The sequence below is a fragment of the Hyperolius riggenbachi genome, chromosome 9, assembly GCF_040937935.1.
Source record: "Hyperolius riggenbachi isolate aHypRig1 chromosome 9, aHypRig1.pri, whole genome shotgun sequence".
NCBI lineage: Eukaryota > Metazoa > Chordata > Amphibia > Anura > Hyperoliidae > Hyperolius > Hyperolius riggenbachi.
Window position 1 is genome coordinate 206,288,524 of NC_090654.1, and position 23,540 is coordinate 206,312,063.

Here is a 23,540-nt window from a genome sequence, read left to right on the forward strand (position 1 = left end):
GAAAGAGAGGAGAGGGTAGTAAAGCCTGCTTATAATTAACCTTCCATTTACTAGATGACATTGAATTCCATGTCAGAGCCATGTCACAGCCAAACAGGGTCCTAGGCAAAATAAAAACTTTACACCCCCTCAACCATACATGTCCATTTGTTTCTTTCCCCCTCAACCATACATGTCCATTTGTTTATTTCCCCCTCAACCATACATGTCCATTTGTTTTTTCCCCCTCAACCATACATGTCTATTTGTTTTCTTTTCCCCCTCAACCATACATGTCTATTTGTTTATTTCCCCCTCAACCATACATGTCCATTTGTATATTTCCCCCTCAACCATACATGTCCATTTGTTTATTTCCCCCTCAACCATACATGTCCATTTGTTTATTTCCCCCTCAACCATACATGTCCATTTGTTTATTTCCCCCTCAACCATACATGTCCATTTGTTTATTTCCCCCTCAACCATACATGTCCATTTGTTTATTTCCCTCTCAACCATACATGTCCATTTGTTTAATTATTTTTAAACCTAGATGTCATAATATAAGCATGCATGTCCATTAACATGTTGTGACTTTTGTGTTTTCATGATTGTTTTGGGTTGCAATGTGTCAGTAAATTGTGTACTATTATGGATCTGTACTGCAGAGAAAACAATAAAAATAGAAATAAGCCAAATAAATCAAATATATCTGCTTGCTTTTGCTCAAGGAGGGTTGGGTGCAGGGGTGGAGAGGTACTTGTACAGATACAATTCCAATTTCTGTACAAACATTGAGGCCCTCATACCCTGTGTGGTTTGATGCGTTCCGCTGGAAGTGCCCAAATCAACGCAAGAGCAGCAGTGCGTTGTCGGGCAAATTGTGCGGCAAACCGAAAGTCATGGAAGACTATGGTAACACAGCTTTTCGCGTTCGTGTTGTGGCGCTTATGCGTATTTTGTCAGTACACTTCCACGCAAAGAGCCTCACTTCCTGCTTGTCTTGCAGCCAGAATGGAGATTGCCGCGCACTGCCGGTGCTCCTGTGTTTTGTTTTTTTTAGGTTGCGTCACATTTTTCTCTAGCCTACGTTTACATCTGTAGTAAACAGAGACTATAATGCGAATGTAGAAGAATTTGCAGCAATCCGGTATCTATTTGTATATATTCAGAAAGCTCATACAGAGGCATAATGTGTGAATGTTATCACCTGCTTTCCATGTGTATAATAGCCTCCTTTTACAATTAGAGTCAGCATTTAGCTTCCCTAACAGGGTGATTGCTTAAAGGATACCCAAGATGACATGATGAGATAGACGTGTATGCACAGTGCTAAGCATACACATAACTAGACTACATTCCTTTTCTTCTTTTTCTGTCTGAATTAGTTAACATTTAGGCATGCAAGTGATGGTTTCTCTTAAGTAGGGACTGAGCTGGACTAAAGCATTACTCTTACTGATAAGGAATTACAGCCATAAAACTCTTTCCTTGCTGAGAGCAGGGGATGGACAGAAAAGGTCAATAGTTCATATATTTTAGCTTCTGGGGCACTGAACAACTGTGTCAGCATATGAAACAATACAACATTAAACATTCTTTTTTTAGCTGATGCACAGAAAATACAACTGCAGAAGACTAGTAGAATAGATACAATTGTTTATCTCATCAGTTTATTTTTACCTCAGGTTTCCTTTAAGGAAATTGGGAACCCCCAAGCTCTCTATAGTCCAAGTAAGAATACAGTCTAGCAAGGATTTGTATTCAGGCAGGATGGGTTGGTAACGGTAGCATAAAATAATTATCAAACTTTTATTCCATACCCTGTAAATTTAGCTCATTAGTAAGAGGGTTCATGTAGTAGCACAATCCTTCAATAAGATGAATTTTGTTCTGTTATTTCCTGCTGTTTTTTCCTTCATAGGCTCTCATAGGTACGGTATGCGTATTTTACCACATAGTGGATACAGAAAAAAGCAACATCATTAATGGTTCAATATGTCTGTGCTGTTCTTCTTTTTTTACAGATGAAGACCAGCTGCGGCTGAAGGGTTATGATAAAACTCCAGATTTCATTCTGGAAGTTCCAGTTGGTAAGTTTATCCCATTAAAGCAAAAAAACATAGTCATCACATGCACTGAAATCAGTACCTTGTACTCACTGTTGAACCCATAATATAACAATTACTATAATATTTTATAGCGCTTTTCTCCCTGGGGACTCAAAGCGCTGTGACCGTGCATTAAGCAGTCTCAAAGGCTCGGGAAAAGAGGTGGGTTTTAGCCTTTTCTTAAAGCTGCCCAGAGAAGGAGCCTCTCGCACTGACTGTGGAAGTGTGTTCCATAGAGTATAGTTCCCCAACCCTGTCCTCAAGGCCCACCAACAGTGCATGTTTTGTGGAAATCCTGAGGTAATTAATCGGCTCTATTGAGACACTGATTCACAGGTTAGGTAATGTTAGTGGTTTCCTGCAAAACATGTACTGTTGGTGGGCCTTGAGGACAGGGTTGGGGAACTCTTCCATAGAGTATAGGAAAAGGCCCGAGCACCAAATGTTAAGTGTATCCTGGGAATAACCAGATTCATCTTATTGGCAGAGTGGAGGGTGTGTGGAGGGGCATATAGTTCCAAAAGATCCGCTATGTATTTGGGTCCTATGTGGTTTAGAGCCTTGAATGTCAGCAGACAGATCTTAACCACTTAAGGACCGCCCCCAGCCGATGGGCGGCGGCAAAGTCCGGGCCCAAACGACCGCAATACGCCCATCGGCGGGGGCGGCTGCGGGAGTGGTTATGCGGTGATCGCGTCATTCGTGACGCGATCAGCCGCCGGGGACTGGCTCCGCCCACCGCTCGTAGTAACCCGCCGGCCGTTCGGAAGCGCCGGCGGGTTACTAGCACCCGGATCGCCGCACTTACATTGTATAATAGGCTTTGTAATGTATACAAAGCCTATTATACTGGCTGCCTCCTGCCCTGGTGGTCCCAGTGTCCGAGGGACCACCAGGGCAGGCTGCAGCCACCCTAGTCTGCACCCAAGCACACTGATTTCCCTCCCCCTGCCCCCTGATCGCCCACAGCACCCCTCAGACCCCCCCCTGCCCACCCCCCAGACCACTGTTTGCACCCAGTCACCCCCCTAATCACCCATCAATCACTCCCTGTCACTATCTGTCAACGCTATTTTTTTTTTATCCCCCCCCCCTGCCCACTGCCCCCTCCTGATCACCCCCCCCACCCCTCAGATTCTCCCCAGACCCCCCCCCAGACCCCTCCCCCCGTGTACTGTATGCATCTATCCCCCCTGATCACCTGTCAATCACCCGTCAATCACCAGTCAATCACCCCCTGTCTCTGCTACCCATCAATCAGCCCCTAACCTGCCCCTTGCGGGCAATCTGATCACCCACCCACACCAATAGATCGCCCGCAGATCCGTCATCAGATCACCTCCCAAATCCATTGTTTACATCTATTCTCTCCTCTAAACACCCACTAATTACCCATCAATCACCTATCAATCACCCCCTATCACCACCTGTCACTGTTACCCATCAGATTAGACCCTAATCTACCCCTTGCGGGCACCCAATCACCCGCCCACACGCTCAGATTGCCCTCAGACCCCCCTTTATCAATTCGCCAGTGCAATATTTACATCTGTTATTCCCTGTAATAACCCACTGATCACCTGTCAATCACCTATCAATCACCCCCTGTCACTGCCACCCATCAATCACCCCCTGTCACTGCCACCCATCAATCAGCCCCTAACCTGCCCCTTGCAGGCAATCTGATCACCCACCCACACCAATAGATCGCCCGCAGATCCGACATCAGATCACCTCCCAAGTGCAGTGTTTACATCTCTTCTCTCCTCTAAACACCCACTAATTACCCATCAATCACCCCCTATCACCACCTGTCACGGTTACCCATCAGATTAGACCCTAATCTGCCCCTTGCGGGCGCCCAATCACCCGCCCACACCTCAGAACGTCCTCAGACCCCAGCCCTGATCACCTCGCTAGTGCATTGCTTGCATCTATTTCCCCCCTCTAATCACACCTTGAGACACCCATCAATCACCTCCTGTCACCCCCTAGCACACCTACCCATCAGATCAGGCCCTAATTTGCCCCGTGTGGGCTCCTGATCACTCGGCCAAACCCTCAGGTCCCCCTCAGACACCCTTCCGATCACCTCCCCAGTGCATTGATTGCATCTATTTTCCCCTCTAACCGCCCCCTGAGACACCCATCAATCACCTCCTGTCACCCCCTAGCACTCCTATCCATCAGATCAGGCCCAAAACATCCTGTCATCTAAGAGGCTACCCTGCTTATGACCGGTTCCACAAAATTTGCCCCCTCATAGACCACCTGTCATCAAAATTTGCAGATGCTTATACCCCTGATCAGTCATTTTGAGAAATTTGGTTTCCAGACTACTCACAGTTTTGGGCCCGTAAAATGCCAGGGCAGTATAGGAACCCCACAAGTGACCCCATTTTAGAAAGAAGACACCCCAAGGTATTCTGTTAGATGTATGATGAGTTCATAGAAGATTTTATTTTTTGTCACAAGTTAGCGGAAATTGATATGTATTGGTTTTTTTTTTCACAAAGTGTCATTTTCCACTAACTTGTGACAAAAAAAAAATCTTCTATGAACTCACCATACTCCTAACAGAATACCTTGGGGTGTCTTCTTTCTAAAATGGGGTCACTTGTGGGGTTCCTATACTGCCCTGGCATTTAAGGGGCCCTAAACCGTGAGCAGTAGTCTAGAATCCAAAGGCCTCAAAATGACCTGTGAATAGGACGTTAGGCCCCTTAGCGCACCTAGGTTGCAAAAAAGTGTCACACGTGGTATCGCCGTACTCAGAAGAAGTAGTATATTGTGTTTTGGGGTGTATTTTTACACATACCCATGCTGGGTGGGAGAAATCTCTCTGTAAAAGGACAATTGTGTGTAAAAAAAAATCAAACAATTGTCATTTACAGAGATATTTCTCCCACCCAGCATGGGTATGTGTAAAAATACACCCCAAAACACATTATACTACTTCTCCTGAGTACGGCGGTACCACATGTGTGGCACTTTTTTGCACCCTAAGTGCGCTAAGAGGCCCAAAGTCCAATGAGTACCTTTAGGATTTCACAGGTCATTTTGCGACATTTGGTTTCAAGACTACTCCTCACGGTTTAGGGCCCCTAAAATGCCAGGGCAGTATAGGAACCCCACAAATGACCCCATTTTAGAAAGAAGACACCTCAAGGTATTCCGTTAGGAGTATGGTGAGTTCATAGAAGATTTTATTTTTTGTCACAAGTTAGCGGAAAATGACACTTTGTGAAAAAAAACAATTAAAATCAATTTCCGATAACTTGTGACAAAAAAATAAAATCTTCTATGAACTCACCATCCTCCTAACGGAATACCTTGGGGTGTCTTCTTTCTAAAATGGGGTAATTTGTGGGGTTCCTATACTGTCCTGGCATTTTAGGGGCCCTAAACCGTGAGGAGTAGTCTTGAAACGAAATTTCTCAAAATGACCTGTGAAATCCTAAAGGTACTCATTGAACTTTGGGCCCCTTAGCGCAGTTAGGGTGCAATAAAGTGCCACACATGTGGTATCGCCGTACTCAGGAGAAGTAGTATAATGTGTTTTGGGGTGTATTTTTCCACATACCCATGCTGAGTGGCAGAAATATCTCTATAAATAGACAATTGTGTGTAAAAAAAAATAAAACAATTGTCATTTATGGAGATATTTCTCCCACCCAGCATGGGTATGTGTAAAAATACACCCCAAAACACATTATACTACTTCTCCTGAGTACGGCAATACCACATGTGTGGCACTTTTTTGCAGCCTAACTGCGCTAAGGGGCCAAAAGTCCAATGAGCATCTTTAGGCTTTACAGGGGTGCTTACAATTAGGCACCCCCCAAAATGCCAGGACAGTGAACACATCCCACAAATGACCCCATTTTGGAAAGTAGACACTTCAAGGTATTCAGAGAGGAGCATAGTGAGTCCGTGGCAGATTTCATTTTTTTTTGTTGCAAGTTAGAAGAAATGGAAACTTTTTTTTTTTTCTTTTTTTTGTCAGAAAGTGTCATTTTCCGCTAACTTGTGACAAAAAATAAAATCTTCTATGAACTCACCATGCCTCTCACTGAATACTTTGGGATGTCTTCTTTCCAAAATGGGGTCATTTGGGGGGTATTTGTACTATCCTGGAATTTTAGCCCCTCATGAAACCTGACAGGTGCGCCGAAAAGTCAGAGATGCTTGAAAATGGGAAAATTCACTTTTGGCACCATAGTTTGTAAACGCTATAACTTTTACCCAAACCAATAAATATACACTGAATGGTTTTTTTTATCAAACACATGTTTGTCCACATTTTTCGCGCTGCATGTATACAGAAATTTTACTTTATTTGAAAAATGTCAGCACAGAAAGTTAAAAAAATCATTTTTTTGCCAAAATTCATGTCTTTTTTGATGAATATAATAAAAAGTAAAAATCGCAGGAGCAATCAAATAGCATCAAAAGAAAGCTTTATTAGTGACAAGAAAAGGAGGTAAAATTCATTTAGGTGGTAGGTTGTATGACCGAGCAATAAACCGTGAAAGCTGCAGTGGTCTGAATGGAAAAAAAGTGCCTGGTCCTTAAGGGGTAGAAAGACTGTGGTCCTGAAGTGGTTAAAATGGATTCTCCATTTTACTGGCAACCAGTGAAAGTTTGCAGTACTGGGAAGATGTGTGAGCTGCGAAGGGACATTGGCTAGGAGACTGGCTACTGCATTCTGTACTAGCTGTAAGGGGCGCAGAACCTTATGTAGGGATCCGACGAACAGGGCATTGCAGTAGTCCAGGCGAGAGGATATAAATCCATGATCCAGGGAAGGTAGGTCTTCAGCTGGGATAAGGTGCTTGATTCTCACTATATTTCTCAGATGGAAGAAGGAAGACTTGAAGACAGCTGATTCGCGCTGTCTGAGTGTTAGCTTTCCATCCAGGATCACCCCAATGTTTTGCACAGTGTCTTTATACTGTACGGTATCTCCCCCAATTGCTAGTTATAAGAAGGGAGAGTTTTGGACTTCATCCATCATGTGTGGCCCGCCTACCACCAACACCTCTGTTTTGTCAGAGTTTAGCCTTAAAGAGACACTGAAATGGAAAAAAAATTATGGTATAATGAATTGGTTGTGTCGTACGGATAATTACTAGAACATTAGTAGCAAAAAAAATTCTCATATTTTTATTTTCAGTTATACAGCTTATTTTATAACATTGCATCATTCTCTAATATTTGCAGCTTACATACGACTCAGCATTCTAAATGTTTTTTTACAGAACAGGCAGTGAACTTTTGACCTGTCCTGAACTGTTCTCTGCACAAGAAAAAACAATACAGTTAAGATAACAGCCTTCAAAACACAAAGCTCTCTAGGACTTTGAAAGTCACAGAGCTCAATGGCAATTTGCATAGATAACTGGAGCTTCTTAACTCTTCCTGTACTGGAAACAAATATTAGACTTATGTCTCTGCTCCTAGTGCTTTATTTCTTAGCTGTACTACACATACAAATCATTATATCATAATTTTTTTCCCGCTTCAGTGTCTCTTTAACCATCTGGTGTTCATCCAATTTTGTAAATCCACTAGACAGGCATTGATGGATGCTGATGGGTCTTGAGTGCCAGGGTTGAAGGACAGATACAGTTATGTGTCATCTGCATAACGGTGGTATCCTAGGCCATAGTTCTGGACTATTTTGCCCATTGGGAGCATGTAGACTGCAAAGAGTAATGGAGATAGCACAGAACCCTGTGGAACTCCATAGGCAAGTGGCACTGGGTTAGAGTAGTGTGTGCCCAGACATACTTGCTGTGTCCTGCCAGATAGTAAGGACTGAAACCAGCTAAGAACAGCACCCCTTAGGCCACAGTAATAATTCAATTAGTATTTCATGAACCACAGTATCAAAAGCTGCAAACAAGTCAAGAAGAATCCAAATTCAGCACTCGCCCTTGTCTCTTGCTGTAAGTAGATCATTCATTACTCGGATTAGTGCCGTTTCAGTGCTGGGCCTTATAGCAGCGCAAAAGTATTTGTTGCATTTCTTTATACAAAAACAAAAATCTTTACTTTTATTTTTCTTGCACTACAAACATGATTATTCTTACAATATATTATGTCCTGTGATGTATGCTGGGAGATGAATTCAGCATCCCTAATACAGAATGTCTCTCTCAGCAGGCATATTCTGCTGTAGTTGCAGACTGCAGCTCCTTCTGACCGCTCAGTCTGTGCTATATATTTGGCACATCATTTAATTTCTGCAGGGGAAAGTTTTTTTTCCAGCTATGATTATAGATGATCATTCCACTTTTTGTTGACTAAATCACAATTCTAGTGGGTCACATGTTTATGTAATCTTTTTTACTATACCTTTAAAGAGACTCTGAAGCAAGAATAAATCTCGCTTCAAAGCTCATAGTTAGCAGGGGCATGTGTGCCCCTGCTAAAACGCCGCTATCGCGCGGCTAACCGGGGGTCCCTTACCTTCAAAATCTGAATATATGCACTGAAGCGAGATTTATTCTCGCTTCAGTGTCTCTTTAAGCAGCGTGGAAAATGTTTAAAAAATGATGCCTTAAAGAGGGAGCCTTACGTAAGAGTGATATGGAGGCTGACATATTCAGTTTTAAACAATACAAAACACCCGGCTATCCTGCAGATCCTGAACAAGCATGCAGCAGATCAGGTTTTACTGACAAAAACCTGACAAGATTGGCTACACGCTTGTTTCAGGTGCGACACTACTGAACCCAGAAAGATATTGTTGATATTGTTTAAAAGACAGTAAATATGTCAGTCGCCATATCCCTCTAGCTTCAGGTTCCCTTTAAGATAATCAGACAATTGTAACCCATTAGCCAATCAGCTTAAGAGTCAACATTTGGATGTATGTTAAGGCCTACCTTCAAATTCACTGGCCAGTGAGCAGTTTGGGAAGGAACATGAGGACAAAGATCTTACTTTTCTCAAGAAAAGTCCTCTGGTCTGATGAATGCAATGATTTCACCACCACCATGTTTGTGGGGAAAAGGGTGAGTCTAGCAACCCAAAGAAAACTATCCTAAGTGCATATGCTTACCGCACCTCCTGTGGCCTGGTGTCTCCTTCCGATCATCTGTAAACGGCCCTTTTGTAAAGCACGGGTCGGCGCATGCGCAGTAAACCCCCGGGAGTACATGCGCACTTCCACGAAAGACGTAGCTGGCGCATGTGGTCACCTGACCCGGACATACTACGCATGCGGTCACCAGGTGCCATAGTGGACATACTGCACATGCATGTGCAGTATCTCTGGGTCAGGTGGCCACATGCACCAGCTACTTCTTCCTGTGGTAGTGCGCGCGTGTACTCCTGGGGACTGACTCCGCCGACAGGGACTTTACAACGGGGCTGTTTACAGATGATCAGATAGAGCAAAGAAGACCGGCACCGCTGACTGTATTTAAAGCTCTTTAATAGAACCAAGTGGTAGCAGTGCCAGACTGCTGTTTCGGTTACACAACCATTTTAAAACTGCTCAATAGCCAGATGATCAGAAGGAGACACTGGGCCACGGGAGGTGCGGTAAGTCTATGCACACCTCCCCACACACATACGCACAGGGTGCCCATTTCCCATTATATTTAGGACTAAGGTGAACATTTATACAAACAAAACCTATAGGTTAGTCCTGCACACAAATACAGTACCACAAATATCTTTTGTTTGTAGACTCAAGCTGTTTTTAGAAGCTTTTGACTTTTTTCCCTGTGAACTTCTATGGTTAAAGTGTACCCAAAGTGACATGTGATGTGATGAGATAAACGTGTATACACAGTGCAAAACATATTAATAACCAGGCTGTTTACCTTTTTTTTTTATGTTGTTGCCTGAAAGAGTTAATTTTCAGGCATGCAAGTGACCGCTTCTGTCTTGTAGGTACCTGGTTGGGAATTAAGTAAACCTCCGATTAGAAAATTACAGCCATAAAAGTTTTTCTGGCAGAATACAACTTCTGAAGACAGGGGAGAGATAGAAAAAGTTCAATAGTTTATGTATTTCAACTCTGACACTTAACAGGCTGCCAATAAAACATGTGATCTACTTTGGAAATGCTTAAATATAAAATACAACCATGCGATATAAAAGTCATTTTTTTTGGAGTAGGAGGATAAATACAATAGTTTATCTCATCAGTTTATTTTTACCTCCGGTGTGAATGTCAACAGTGCTGACTTGATTCAATTGCCAAAAAAAAGTGAGCAGCGAGGCTGGCCAGCATCTTGGTATAAATGCTTTTCAGGGAATGTCTCTATAAAGAATAAAGGCCATGCTGAGAATCCCCCATGAAGGGATGGACTAGTCAAAAAAACTGTCGGTTCTGTCAGATTTATACTACCTATTGTAAGCAATAGGAACATAGTAGAAAAGTAATGTATGCCTCATTTTACTATGGAAGAAACCTACTTCTTATATGTATGTGTTTACATGTATTTTACATTTTACAATTCGCGATAGTGGTCCTTCAAGAAACTTATGTATGTTATGAATAAAAACTTTGCCTCCTCTATTTTCTCTCTATTTATTCTACAGCTGTGGAAGGTCACGTCATTCACTGGATAGAAAGTAAAGCCTCTTTCGGAGATGAGAGTAGCCACCGTATGTACTTACAGGACCAGTTCTGGAGCTACTGGAACAGGTAAGCTGGCAGCATCATCTTGGAATGAAAGTGATGAACCTGTTATACTACTGCAGCGGCAACTGTGTTATCTAATCTTTTAGAGGGCACTAACCAGCCACTTAATGTCAAATATTCCTCAAAGACTGGAAATGCTGGCATTTCTACAGACACTACAGAAAGTCACTATAGAATCCATAGCTTGGGGATTCCTATGGTTGATATTCATTGGTGCTTGCAACTGTGTTTAAAGTACATACAAATCTGTCTTTATCTGTCATTATTTTCTAAACTGGTAACCTGTTAGTGACATATAGAGATCTCTGGACATCATTTAAAGGAAGTTTGCAAAAGTAAAATGTCTCGTAAGCAGTGCTGCATTACAGCATACACTGTAAGGTGCACTGGCATAACTTCATTCACTGTGACTGCATTGTGGTTCTGCAGTCCTCAGAAACTGCTATAGAAGCATGGTCTGCCTGCTTGTGGGAACTTAGTCGTACCTCTTACATGGGTTGGACTTGTGGAGAGGAAACAGACTAATACCTTGAGACATACAATTGTATAGGGTATGGCCTCTGTATTATGGACGGCAGCCTATTGATTTCAATAGGCTGTGTTTCCCATCCGTATTTGCATGCACGGAATTGCAGCAATTTGCTTGTAGTGGAAACAGGGCCTGCCTACGTTCTACAAATCTATAGTCTATGCTTTCACCATATAAAGTATTTTTCAAGATAACAATCAAGACAACCATCAACTGTTGGGCGCCAACTGTCAAAAACATGAATGGTTCTTGCCTTTTTCATGATTGCTATCTCAGTAAAAGACCAGCCCTTAAAGCATTGCTATCATTTAAATCCGGCATAATGGGGTCTCAACCCTCTATAACAGTAGTTATAGATTGACGGTATACCTTGAAATGAATCAAAACACTCAGTATATGATTTTATATAAAAAAAAATGTATTTGCTTATCATACAGCATATATACAAAATATGAACAGTTCCAAGTAGTGTTACCTTCTAACAGTATTCCATCTTATCAAGGCTTTAGAGCCAAGCATTCATCAATCTTCTAAGTACATTCAAAAAGTAATATAATGGTTGTGTTATGTAGAATAAGATCAAAAGCAGTCTCATCTGTATCAATAGCTGTGTATATAATAGCTGTGTAAAACGTGTAGTAATCTTCTTAAAGAAATACCATAAAAAAATAACTAAAAAAACTTCTTGATAACATCTTAACAAAACTTAATGCTGAAAAATTAATAAAGTAAACCACCAGACTATTAAGTATATTACCCCTTCTCTGTCATCTCTTCAGCATCTCGAACCACTTGTGGGAAGGTAGCTTCTGCCTCATGTGTCTTCTCAGGAGATTGTTGGGCTTCTGCAAACTATGAGCTTTCAGCTCCTACTTTTATAAAGATTGGATGCAATATGGTTGCCTAATCTGGAATTTCTCTGAATCTCAGGTTCTGATTGGCTAAAGCTTCCATGCGTCAATGCTTTATCATGTTTTAATACCTAAATCATAATATTATTGTTTAGAAATTCTGATTAGGTCATTTCTGACGCAGTTGATTAAAAATGGACGTCACCGGCCATCTTGTCTGCTGGTTGACTTTTTCCCAAGACATTGAGACTAAACAATGTCATTTATGACGCATTTCTGATAAGATGTTCTTCTGCTAATTAGGTTCAGGTTGTAAACTGTCTATGCTTTCCCAGGTCAGGTTGACACTATACCACTGTACACGGACCTGTAAGAGCCTTCAGCAATTTAAGGCTTATTGAAGCATACAGGGCTTCTAATATACTTATTTAAATATAAAGCGTATTATATAATTTTTCCTAAAACAAATAATCATTTAAGAAATAATTGCATATTACATCTTAATAATATAAAATCATGTTCTATATATTTACCTTTCTTATAAAATAAATATAATAATATCCACCGGCAGAGGTCAGCATTTCATCATATAAATAACAAGCAATATTAATAATACTAATTACAAGACTATAAAACCACCAGGTGGCATAATTGTCCTAATTATGGGACAACCTTGCAAAGTTCAGTATTTACATTCCAGACTGTTTCATAGTCAAAACATGGCATTATATTCTTGCTGTCTGTAACGGCCTTGTAACAAGTACATGTTGTCAACAATCTTCTAGCTTACAAGTTAAAATAATCTTATAAGCTTCACAGCCTGGAATATGCTGAGATTTCACAGAGCAATACAGTGTTCTCCCCAGGGCTGTTTAAGTGGGCGGGCCGCCCGGCTGTTTTGAAGCACCGCCCAGGTGCTGGATCGCTTGTCCTGTGCTCATATTTGTACCGGGAAAACGTACAAATTAACATCCTGGCCGTGGGACTTATCACCGATGTAGTTCCCATTCCGCCCACTGGGTGGTGTGTTGTACAAGAGCCACCAATCCTGCCGCCCTATCTTTTGTATGCGCTGTTGGTGAGGGATCTCGGGAGTTGTAGACTCTTCTCTGTTCTCACTAATGCAGAGCTGAGTCTGGGAACTACATCTCCCGGCATACTCTGCGCTGTGAACTCTTTCTTCCCTAGGCGGCAGCTTCAAGTTTCTCTCTTCTCTCTCTCTCTGCACCTCCCCCCCTCCTCCCGAGAAGTCCTGCATCTTCATAACAAACAACTATGGCTAGTTCTGGAGGAGGTGAGGAAGGGAGCACAGCAACAGGAGTCTTGCAGCTACATTTACTAACTCAGAGCTGGAAACTTTGCCGTGCGGCTTCTTGCTGGACCCCCGTTGCCCTGTCCAGCGAGGTGAGTGTCTGCATGTTGTATTACAGGAGAGTGATCAGTATAATCTGTAAACTGCAGCAGTTCAGTTTGCCTGTGCTGGGAACAGGCTGCAGGGAGGTAACAAAGTTGATTACTGCTGGTCATTATAGAAGCATATGTTGTGGGTGCTAGGTCACTTCTGCTGGTCATTATACAGGCATTTGTTAGTGATATGTGTGAGTACTGCTGGTCATTTCACATGCATGTGCTGGGGCTTAGACAGTTGTTGGAGGTAACTGTTGCTGTATTTATCTGATAGTCATAATGGCTGCATTAGGTAATTGGGGGTGATTGTTGCAGCATTTGGCATTGCAAAATGGTATGCTAATAAATAGAATCATGCAGTTTCTGCATATTTATCATTCTATCCACCCATGTGATGTTATGGCCACACTCATTTTTCACCACACAAACTATTCCCTGCCCCCCCCCCCCCTCCCTCCTTATGAAATCCAACCCCACCCGGCTACTTTTTCATACCACCCGGCTGGGAAAAAATTCTGGGGAGAACACTGCAATATATTAAAGAAATACCCCAACTTTACAGTTTACAATGAAATTTTGCATAGAACATTAAAACTTAAAACATACACATATGACAGCTTTTCCTGCATAAATAAAACCGCTAGAATTCTGACAGGCTCAAAGGGTCATTTCCCAGTATTTTCTACCTCTGCTTCCATCCACCCAACATAAGGTAAAATGGGATGAGACAATGATGGACAAAAACATTGAAAACAGTATTGTGTAGGGCTGCAAAAAAAACAAAACCGCTCTTACCCTTAGAGGTATGGACTTCACAAAACCTCAGAAGATATCAGGATGATACAGCAGACTTCAAGTCCTATAGCCATCAGGTGGTCCTTCTGTGGATCACAAGTCAAAGAAAATGGGATGCATCAGTACAGACCACGTTCTACTATTGCTTCATAATCCAGTTCTGATGCTCACATACCCATTAGAGGCACTTAAGATGTTTGACAGGAGTCTGTCATGGACACTGTGCCTGGTCTGTGGCCATGGAGCTGCAATTATTTAAACACCTTCCTCTCAAATCTAGCTTTATCTTTATCAGGAATTTTTGCTATAGTAGCTTTTCTGTGAGATTGGACCAGTCTGTCATCTTTACTTCCCGAGTGAAGTGATGAGTCTTGGATGTCCATGACCTGGTCACCTGCTCACTTTTTTGTCCTCCTTTGTACTATTTTTAGTAGGTAGTAATCAGTGCATTCTGGGAACACCACACAAGACCTGCTATTTTGGAATATGTGCTGACTAAGTAACTTAACCATCACATTTTGGCCCTTGTTCTAGTTGCTCAAATCTTTACAGTTACTCATTTTTCCTGCTTCCAAAACATTCCTTGCAAAAGCTGACTTCACGTAATCTCCAAGATATCCATGCCATTGCAATAAAATAATGAAAGTTATTCCCGTGACCTGGCAGTGGTTTTTATGTTGTGGTTGATTGGTGTGTTTGGAAGGGAAATATAGATCTAAATGTACAACTTCTGTTGTATATAATCACAGTCTCAGTCAACTTGTATCAGATAAGTTGAAAACAAGAGTGAATTCAGCTTTGTACATTTATTTTCCCTGTCAGTTTGCTGTTTATCAAAGCCTTAAGCTGGCCATACACTGGCCCGATTTCCCGCCGATCGACAGCAGATTCGATCACTGGGATCGAATCTGCTGTCAAATAGTTCGTGCTAAACGCACCGGACCGATTGATTTCCTCCTGATATCAATTGGTCCGTCGATCGCGCCGTGCGGGAAATTACCGTCGATCGCCCGCGGGTATGGAGCGCGTCGCTTGTGGCGTACGATTCGGGACATTTCGACGCATGTATAAATTACCTGAGGCTGGCTCCCGGGCATCCCGTCCGTCACTGCTCCCGTCATGGCACCTCCGGCATCCTCGTATAACTTCCGCTGTCATGCCAGTGACAGCGGAAGTACAACTAGAGGGCGCTCTATTTGAACTTCCGCTGTCACTGGTGTGATAGCGTAAGTTATATGCGGATGCCGGAGCAGGAGGTGCCACATGACGGGGACATCACGCCCGGGAGCCAGCCTCAGGTAATGTATGCCGGGGGGGGGGGGGGGGGGGGGGGCAGGCGGCAGCAGCAGCTCAGCAGGTTGTGAATCGGTTTCAGGCTGAAATCGATTCAGAATCTGTTTGCAGTAAAGGCAGCCATACGATCCCTATCTGATCAGATTCGATCAGAGAGGGATCTGTCTGTTGGTCGATCTGATGGCAAATCGACCAGTGTATGGCTACCTTTATTCACTGACCTAATTACAGTATATATCAGTAGATACTGAAAGATTCATCAGAGTCAGGTCTTTTGTTGCTGGTCTCCTCCTTTAACCACCCTGGCGTTCTGATAAGATCGCCAGGGAGGCTGCGGGAGGGTTTTTTTTTAATAAAAAAAAAACTATTTCATGCAGCCAACTGAAAGTTGGCTGCATGAATGCCCACTAGATGGCGGTCAGGAGGCGTTCTTCCGATCGCCTCCGGCGCCCAGAATAAACAAGGAAGGCCGCAATGAGCGGCCTTCCTTGTTTTGCTTAGATCGTCGCCATAGCGACGAGCGGAGTGACGTCATCGACGTCAGCCGACGTCCTGACGTCTGCCGCCTCCGATCCAGCCCTTAGCGCTGGCCGGAACTATTTGTTCCGGCTGCGCAGGGCTCGGGCGGCTGGGGGGACCCTCTTTCGCCGCTGCTCGCGGCGAATCGCCGCAGAGCGGCGGCGATCGGGCAGCACACGCGGCTGGCAAAGTGCCGGCTGCGTGTGCTGCACTTTGTTTCATGCAAATCGGCCCAGCAGGGCCTGAGCGGCAGCCTCCGGCGGTGATGGACGAGCTGAGCTCGTCCATACCGCCAGGCTGGTTAATAAACAGACCAGTTGCTTATATTGTATGGGATGTTCAGATTAAAAGAATTTAAAACCAGTGGCTACTGCCCATATTCCATAATCTCCTACTTTTATCAGCATCATTATTATTATTATTATATATGTATATACAGTAGCACAAACATCTTCTGCAGCGCTTTACAGAGGTTATTGTCTTGTCACTTAACTGTTCCTCAGAGGGGCTCACAATCTAATCCCTACCATAATCACAGGTCTATGTATTTATAGTGTAGTGTATGTATAGTAGTGTAAAGGTGGCCATACACTGGTCGGTTTGCCATCAGATTCGACCAACAGATAGATCGAATCTGATCAGAGAGGGATCGTCTGGCCACCTTTACTGCAAACAGATTCTGAATCGATTTCAGCCTGAAACCGATCACAATCTGTGGAGCTGCCGCCCCTCCCCCCCCTGCATGCATTACCTGTTCCGGATGGCACGAGTCCCCGCTGTCTTCTTCTGCGCTCCGGCTACTAAACTTCCTGTCCAGGGGAAGTTTAAACAGTAGAGGGCGCTCTACTGTTTAAACTTCCTGCCGGGACAGGAAGTTCTGTGTAGCTCTGGAGCCCGAAGCGGAGAAGAAACGGTCTGGAGCCCGAAGCGGAGAAGAAGACCAGGGGACTTGCGCCGGCTGGAGCAGGTAATGTATTACCGCTGTATTGCGTCAGTCGTCGGGTATTCGAACGCCGCTAACGACGCACTCCCGACCCGCCGGCGACAGAGAAAAATCTTCCGCACGGATGGGTGGACGGGAATCAACGGGAACAATCGATTTCGGATGGAAATCGATCGTTCTGTGTGTACGCGGCGATTTCACAGCCGTTTCGCTCACTGTGATCGAAACGGCTGTATATCGGCGGGAAAATCGGTAGGTGTATGGGCCCCTTAAGGCCAATGTCAGGGGGAAGCTAATTAACTTATCTGTATGTTTTTGTGAGGTGGGAGGAAACCTGGGAGGAAAGCCTGGATGAATCGGGGAGAACATACAAACTCCTCGCAGATAGTGCCAACTATAAGCTTTTATGACCAATTTGTGCAATCTTATTTTTCTTTTCCTAATTAGCTTTTTAGAATTTCTTTTGATGTTGGGAATAGTGTAGACGTCGGGTTAGGATATTACTGCTCGCATCCAAACACCCACCTAAATTGTGTCATATCTATAGTAACTGTCTTGGAGATCCCAGTCACTGTCACACTTCTTTTACATTATGCATTATAGTTACTAAGAATATTTATTTGAGTCAGTTGTGTGGTAACCTAAACAATTTGGGAGTTAGGGGTAGCGATTTATTTCAAGCTGCAGTCATTAAAACTCCCAACTGTTTCATTAAGCATCTGATTCTTGATAGTGAAGACATTCTGAAAAAAGATATTTATGAAAGCACGTTGCCATCTCGCTCCGAGTTCTGTGCCGGCCTGACAGGACTTCTGCCAATGCTGTAACTGTTTTCGTATTAGGGAACGGATGCTCTTATTGCTCAGTGGTAATGTCTCTGCTCCTCACCATAAGGAACACTTCATTTGCAGTAATTAAGAGCACTCAAGCATTTTCATTGCGCTGTTGATGAGAGACTGAGCACTGAAGTATCATCAGGGCTGTACTGAAGCACTGACATGCAGGCATTTTAAACTAAGATGACCCGTATAGGTCGCCATGTCTATCATTATTGCTGTGTCAGGGATCCCCAGTATTTATTTATTAACTCTCGGGAATTCTGTGGCATTCCTTGTGCTGATTGGAGTACAACACATGTTTTTTCCTGTTGTGTCCGTTACTTAAAGTGGACTTCAACTTAGAGTAGAAAGTCTTCATTTAGGGCTGATTCACACTTCAGAATGCATGCACGAACCCGATTTCGTGCATGCTTTGTCATTGCACGGAATGCATGACGTGGAGCGCCAAAGCGCAGATGTCTGCAGCCATGCCCATCAGGAACCGCATGCATCGTGCGATAAAATGTTCCCAGATGCGTTACATCGTAATGCATGGGAACACACACCTGTAATGTGAACGGTAACATGACGTTCATGTTGCCATATGGGTCGTACACAATGGCCTCAATTCACTGAGTTTTATCAAACACTTTATCAAACGTTTGATAAACGTTTGATAAATTACCTCATGGGTAAAATCTAATTTTGAATTCACTAAGGTGTTATATATTTATCGAATGTTTTACCGATAAAACGTTCAACAAATATATAACACCTTAGTGAGATTTTACCCATGAGGTAAATTATCAAACGTTTGATAAAGTGTTTGATAAACGTTTGATAATGCTCCGTGAATTGAGGCCAATGTGCGTTGTGTCAAAACTGACAGTGCAGCACAAAGTGTGAATGAGCCTTTACCGCTTTGTCACATCGCAGGATGAGAAGCACAATTCTTTAAAGAAAAATAATGCTGGATAGTGTCTCGAAAACCTGTTGCTGTGTTGAATCCACAGCCTAGGATCTCTAGGTACATTCTAGAATTGTTCCAAGGTCAATTTTTTAGGCTGAGCCACTATACTTATCCTTTGCTCCTCTTTTGCTAAGGTGTCCAATAATGGTACAATTGTTTTAGGCAATCAACTTTTCGATTTGATTATAGCGATTGGAAATAATCAATCTCGATCATAAATAGGATTAAAACTTCTAACAAGTCCAGTCATTTCAGATGAAATCTATCCACTGGACTGATCGACCACACAGCAAAACTGAATGATAATACGATTGATAATACGGTAATTTGTTTTTGATTGCCCCAGCCCCATCTAATTTCAACCAATTTGATTGCTTTTAATGTATCGACAAGTCAATAGTCTATGAAAATTGTACTGTTAATGAGCATTCCAGAATATTTCCAGCTTTATTCCTTTTTACTGTCAATTACATGAGTAAGGCTAAGTACTTGTCTCTGTTTTTTTTTTAAATATATGCTTAAGGAACAACTATAGTGAGAAGAATATGGAGGCTGCCATATACAGTAGCAAGAAAAGTATGTGAACCCTTTGGAATTATATGGATTTATGCACAAATTAGTCAAATAAATGTGATCTGATCTTCATTTGAGTCACAACAATAGACAATCACTGTCTGCTTAACCTTTTGTTGACCGCCTCAGTTAGATCCTACGCCGCACTTGTTGCTGTTCTAGCCTGATGCGGCGTAGGATCTAAGCCATCCGCTGTTTCCGCTCCTGACGCGATCGTGCGCAACGGAGAGGGGAGATGAAGCTGTCATATGACAGCTGACATCTCCCCTTAGTGATCACTACGATCACCAGCGGATCGTAGTGACCACTGCAAGAGCTGCGGTGGTAGGGGGGGCAGAAGAGGATCCAGTCACCTTCTTGCCGTTCCCCCGACGATCGGTGCCCTCCTCTGCTCTGGCTGGCATCTCCGCTCACTCTGACGTCCGTGCCGGGTCCCGGGAACTGAGCGGCAGTACGAGCGGGGATTCCGGCGAGAGCGGAGGGGGCTACTGCGGCTCATCGCTGGAGCCTGAGAGGTGAGTAAAGGCTTCTTGCGAAAGGGGGGACATCTGGCTTAAGGGGGGCATCTGGCCCAGCACGCCACACTAGAGATCCCTCTGCCTGACCCCCCCCCCCAAACGAACCCCCGCACCCAAATTCGCCTGGTCCTTAAGGGGTGTTAGGCAGCCGGTCCCCAATAGGTTAAACTAATACCACACACATAATTAAATGTTTCCATGTTTTTTTTATTGAACACACCATGTAAACATTCACAGTGCAGGTGGAACAAGTATGTGAACCCCTAGACTAATCACATCTCCAAGAGCTAATTGGAGTGAGGTGTCAGCCAGCTGGAGTCAAATCAATGATGAGGTGTTGGTTACAGCTGCCCTGCCCTATAAAAACACACACACACACACACGCACGCACCAGTTTTGGGTTTTCTTTTCCCAAGAAGCATTGCCTGATGTGAATGATGCCTCCCACAAAAGAACTTTCAGAAGACCTACGATTAAGAATTGTTGACTTGCATAAAAGTGGAAAGGGTTATAAAGGTGTCTCCAAAAACCTTGCAGTCCATCAGTCCACGGTAAGACAAATAGTCTATAAATGTCTATAAATTGTCTATAAATGTCTATAAATGGAGAAAGTTAAGCACTGCTGCTACTCTCCCTAGGAGTGACTGCCAAAGATGGTTCAACCAGTTATTAAAACTATACTTTTTCCACCTGCACTGTGAGTGCTGTGAGTGCTTACATGGTGTGTTCAATAAAAACATGGAAACGTTTAATTATTTGTGTGGTAGTAGTTTAAGCAGACTGTAATTGTCTATTATTGTGACTTAGATGAAGATCAGATCACATTTTATGACCAATTTGTACAGAAATCCATATAATTCCAAAGGGTTCACATACTTTTTCTTGCTGCTTTATTAATAGAGCCTCATACAATTCACTTTATTCCCTAAGTTTTTTTTATCTAGGAGATCATTTTTTATCTTCTGTAACAAATAATTTGTCCGCACTCTGCAAATAAAAAAGGACCAAAGAGTAGGTGAAAAAGTACTGTCAAAATTATTGTATGTTTTAGTATAAGTATTTTCTTGCTTGATGATGGCTTAAAAGGCATTTTTATGAATAAAGGGTGGAAATATTATCACTAAGGAGAAAGTGTAAACTTAGGAGAAAGTGAATTGAATGGAGCCATGGCCTCAATTCACTAAGCTTTATCAAACACTTTACCAAACGATTGGTAATTTACGTCATGGGTAAAGACTAATTTTGAATTTACTAAGATGTTATTATTTATTGAATGTTTTATCAATAAAATATTCAATAAAACTATAACACCTTAGTGAATTCAAAATTAGATTTTACCCATGAGGTAAATTATCAAACATTCGATAGTGTTTGATAAACCTTAGTTAATTGAGGCCATGCATGTGTTTTTTGTCATTTCGCCTCAGTCGCCTCTTTAGTAGTTCTCGTGATATTTAATATATTGCACTATGGAAGCTAGCACAAGTATTCAGATCTGAAATGTCCACCTCCGATCTATAAACAACAAGACCCCCCCCCCCCCCCCCCCCGGCTGATGCCAGATACATGTGCTTGCTGGTCCGAAAAAGCCCAAACCTTCGAACCCCCCTCCTTTGCAGCATCAAGTACTTACTGAGTCTCCAACACCATCTTCTACCCATCCTGTAGCTTCTAGGGGCTTTCCGACACTCTCCGTGTACGGCTCCTGGCGTGTCACCTGACCCGCGTCGGCTGACATGACATGATGGGAGCCGTGCTGGAGAGTAGCTAGGGGCTACAGAATGGGTAGAAGACGGCGCTGAAGGCTCAGTCATTATTTTATGCCCTGCAAACCCTCCAAATCACTGTTCCCGTCATCCCCTAAGGCATGCCGGTTAGTTGAGACTTCCGGTTGCCTGAGTTCCAGATAACGGGGACTTGCTTTTGGAGCATATCTTAAGAAAGTTTAATTGCCAGAGAATCCGTGTTTAAGGGGCATTTTTTGAAGGTCGTCATAATGAAAGCCTGCATAGCTCTCCAATGACAGGTACGCTTTAAGATATCACGTAGGCCCTGTCAGATTACCACCTACATGGACATACGGTCAGAGGACGGCAGATGCTCTGACCCTTTAACTTTCTTTGTACTGTTAAGATTTTCCTCCCTGTGTAATGTTACATTTCCCTGGCTTTGGTAACTGTGATGAATTCTGACAGTTCTTGGATAGAGAGTTCTGAGTCATAGTAATGTCCACCCCTCTGTTATGTTTCTGTGCCATGACCAGGAGGAAGTTTCATAGTTCAATCAGTTTGCTGTGTCTGTTGGAAGCAGTCCCTCACTGAGGCAGGCTTGAGGCTGGTTCGCTTAGGCCAAGCTTTGAACAGCAGCTTCATTTCACTGCTCAGTGGGGACTGCAAGTTCCAGTCTGATTGTGTTCGCAGAGTGATAAGGAGGAATTGATCAAGAAAAGTGGTCTGTTTGTAGTGTAAATGTATATCCTCTGTGGGCCGTCAGATATTCCTGCCTCTGCTCTTGCGCCAAGCCTCAGGTCAGCTCTATGGCTAGAGTATCGCTGCACCTGGAATTACATTTCCTGCTGCTTCCTGGGATACTACATATACATGCTTAAACTTCTTGCTATGCCTCCTTCTTCATCACATTACTGTATTTTCTTCCCAGCTGCAGTTACTTTGTGTTTGTAGCAGGTACAGGTAAAATCAGATTATAAAACAAAATGGTTTATTAATCTACTATCTGTGCATTTTACTGAAATTTGAGGTGTTTGGGTGTGGCTACATGAACTTGGGGGTGGAAGAAAAAATAGTGTATTACATGCTATTCGCCCAATTCCTCAATCGATTACCATTTTGATCACGGTGCCCTTTTTTCCATAATTCGATTTTTACCCAGATGCAGTCATAGTGCAAGCTGCATTTTTCTTGTATTTAAAGCGGATCCGAGATGAAAAACTAACTATAACAAGTAACTTGTCTATATATCTTATATAAAGTTAAGATAGTTTACACAGCAAATCTAGCTGAAACAGCTTTAATAGAAAATGATTATTTCTTCCTTTGATACGACATCAGCCATGTTGTTTGTAATGTTTGTAAACATTACACAGAGGCAGGCTTATCTGTATCTTGAGCACTCAGCCTGTGAAAAAAACCTAATCCCCCCTCCTCCCTCCTCCCCTCTGCCTCTGAAATCAATGGCTAGTGACACCTCCTCCTCCTGCCCAGACTGAGCTCCCATGAGCCCTTGCTACTGCCAAGGCTCTCTGAAAACCTGTGGGCGTGGTTTATTTAGTTTATAGGGAATTAGAGTATCAAAACAAAAACAAAAAAGTATTTGGCTTGAGGAATGTCCTATAAACCATAGGAAAGGAACACAATTATGCAATGAGTAACAGTTCACCTCGGATCCACTTTAAGTAAAAGTCAATAGGAGCCCAAGAAAATCGCATGACAGGTGCATTACTATGTGTCTTTCTTGCAAATTTCCTGGGTTAATTTTTTTTCCTTAAAGCGGATCAGAGATGAAAAGGTAACTATAACAAATAACTTGTCTATATATCTTATCTAAAG

The 23,540-nt window shown here is 42.9% G+C and overlaps 1 protein-coding gene across 2 annotated transcripts in view; it reads left to right on the forward strand.

Annotated features, from left to right (window-relative positions):
• The window catches only part of CDIN1 (CDAN1 interacting nuclease 1), a 481,568-nt gene that overhangs the window by 259,077 nt on the left and 198,951 nt on the right, over window positions 1-23,540 (forward strand). For both annotated transcript variants that reach the window (XM_068253904.1, XM_068253905.1), the window contains exons 10-11: window positions 2,010-2,075; window positions 10,656-10,761. In XM_068253904.1, coding sequence (XP_068110005.1) covers window positions 2,010-2,075; window positions 10,656-10,761 — 172 coding nt within the window. The remainder of the gene's footprint in view (window positions 1-2,009; window positions 2,076-10,655; window positions 10,762-23,540) is intronic.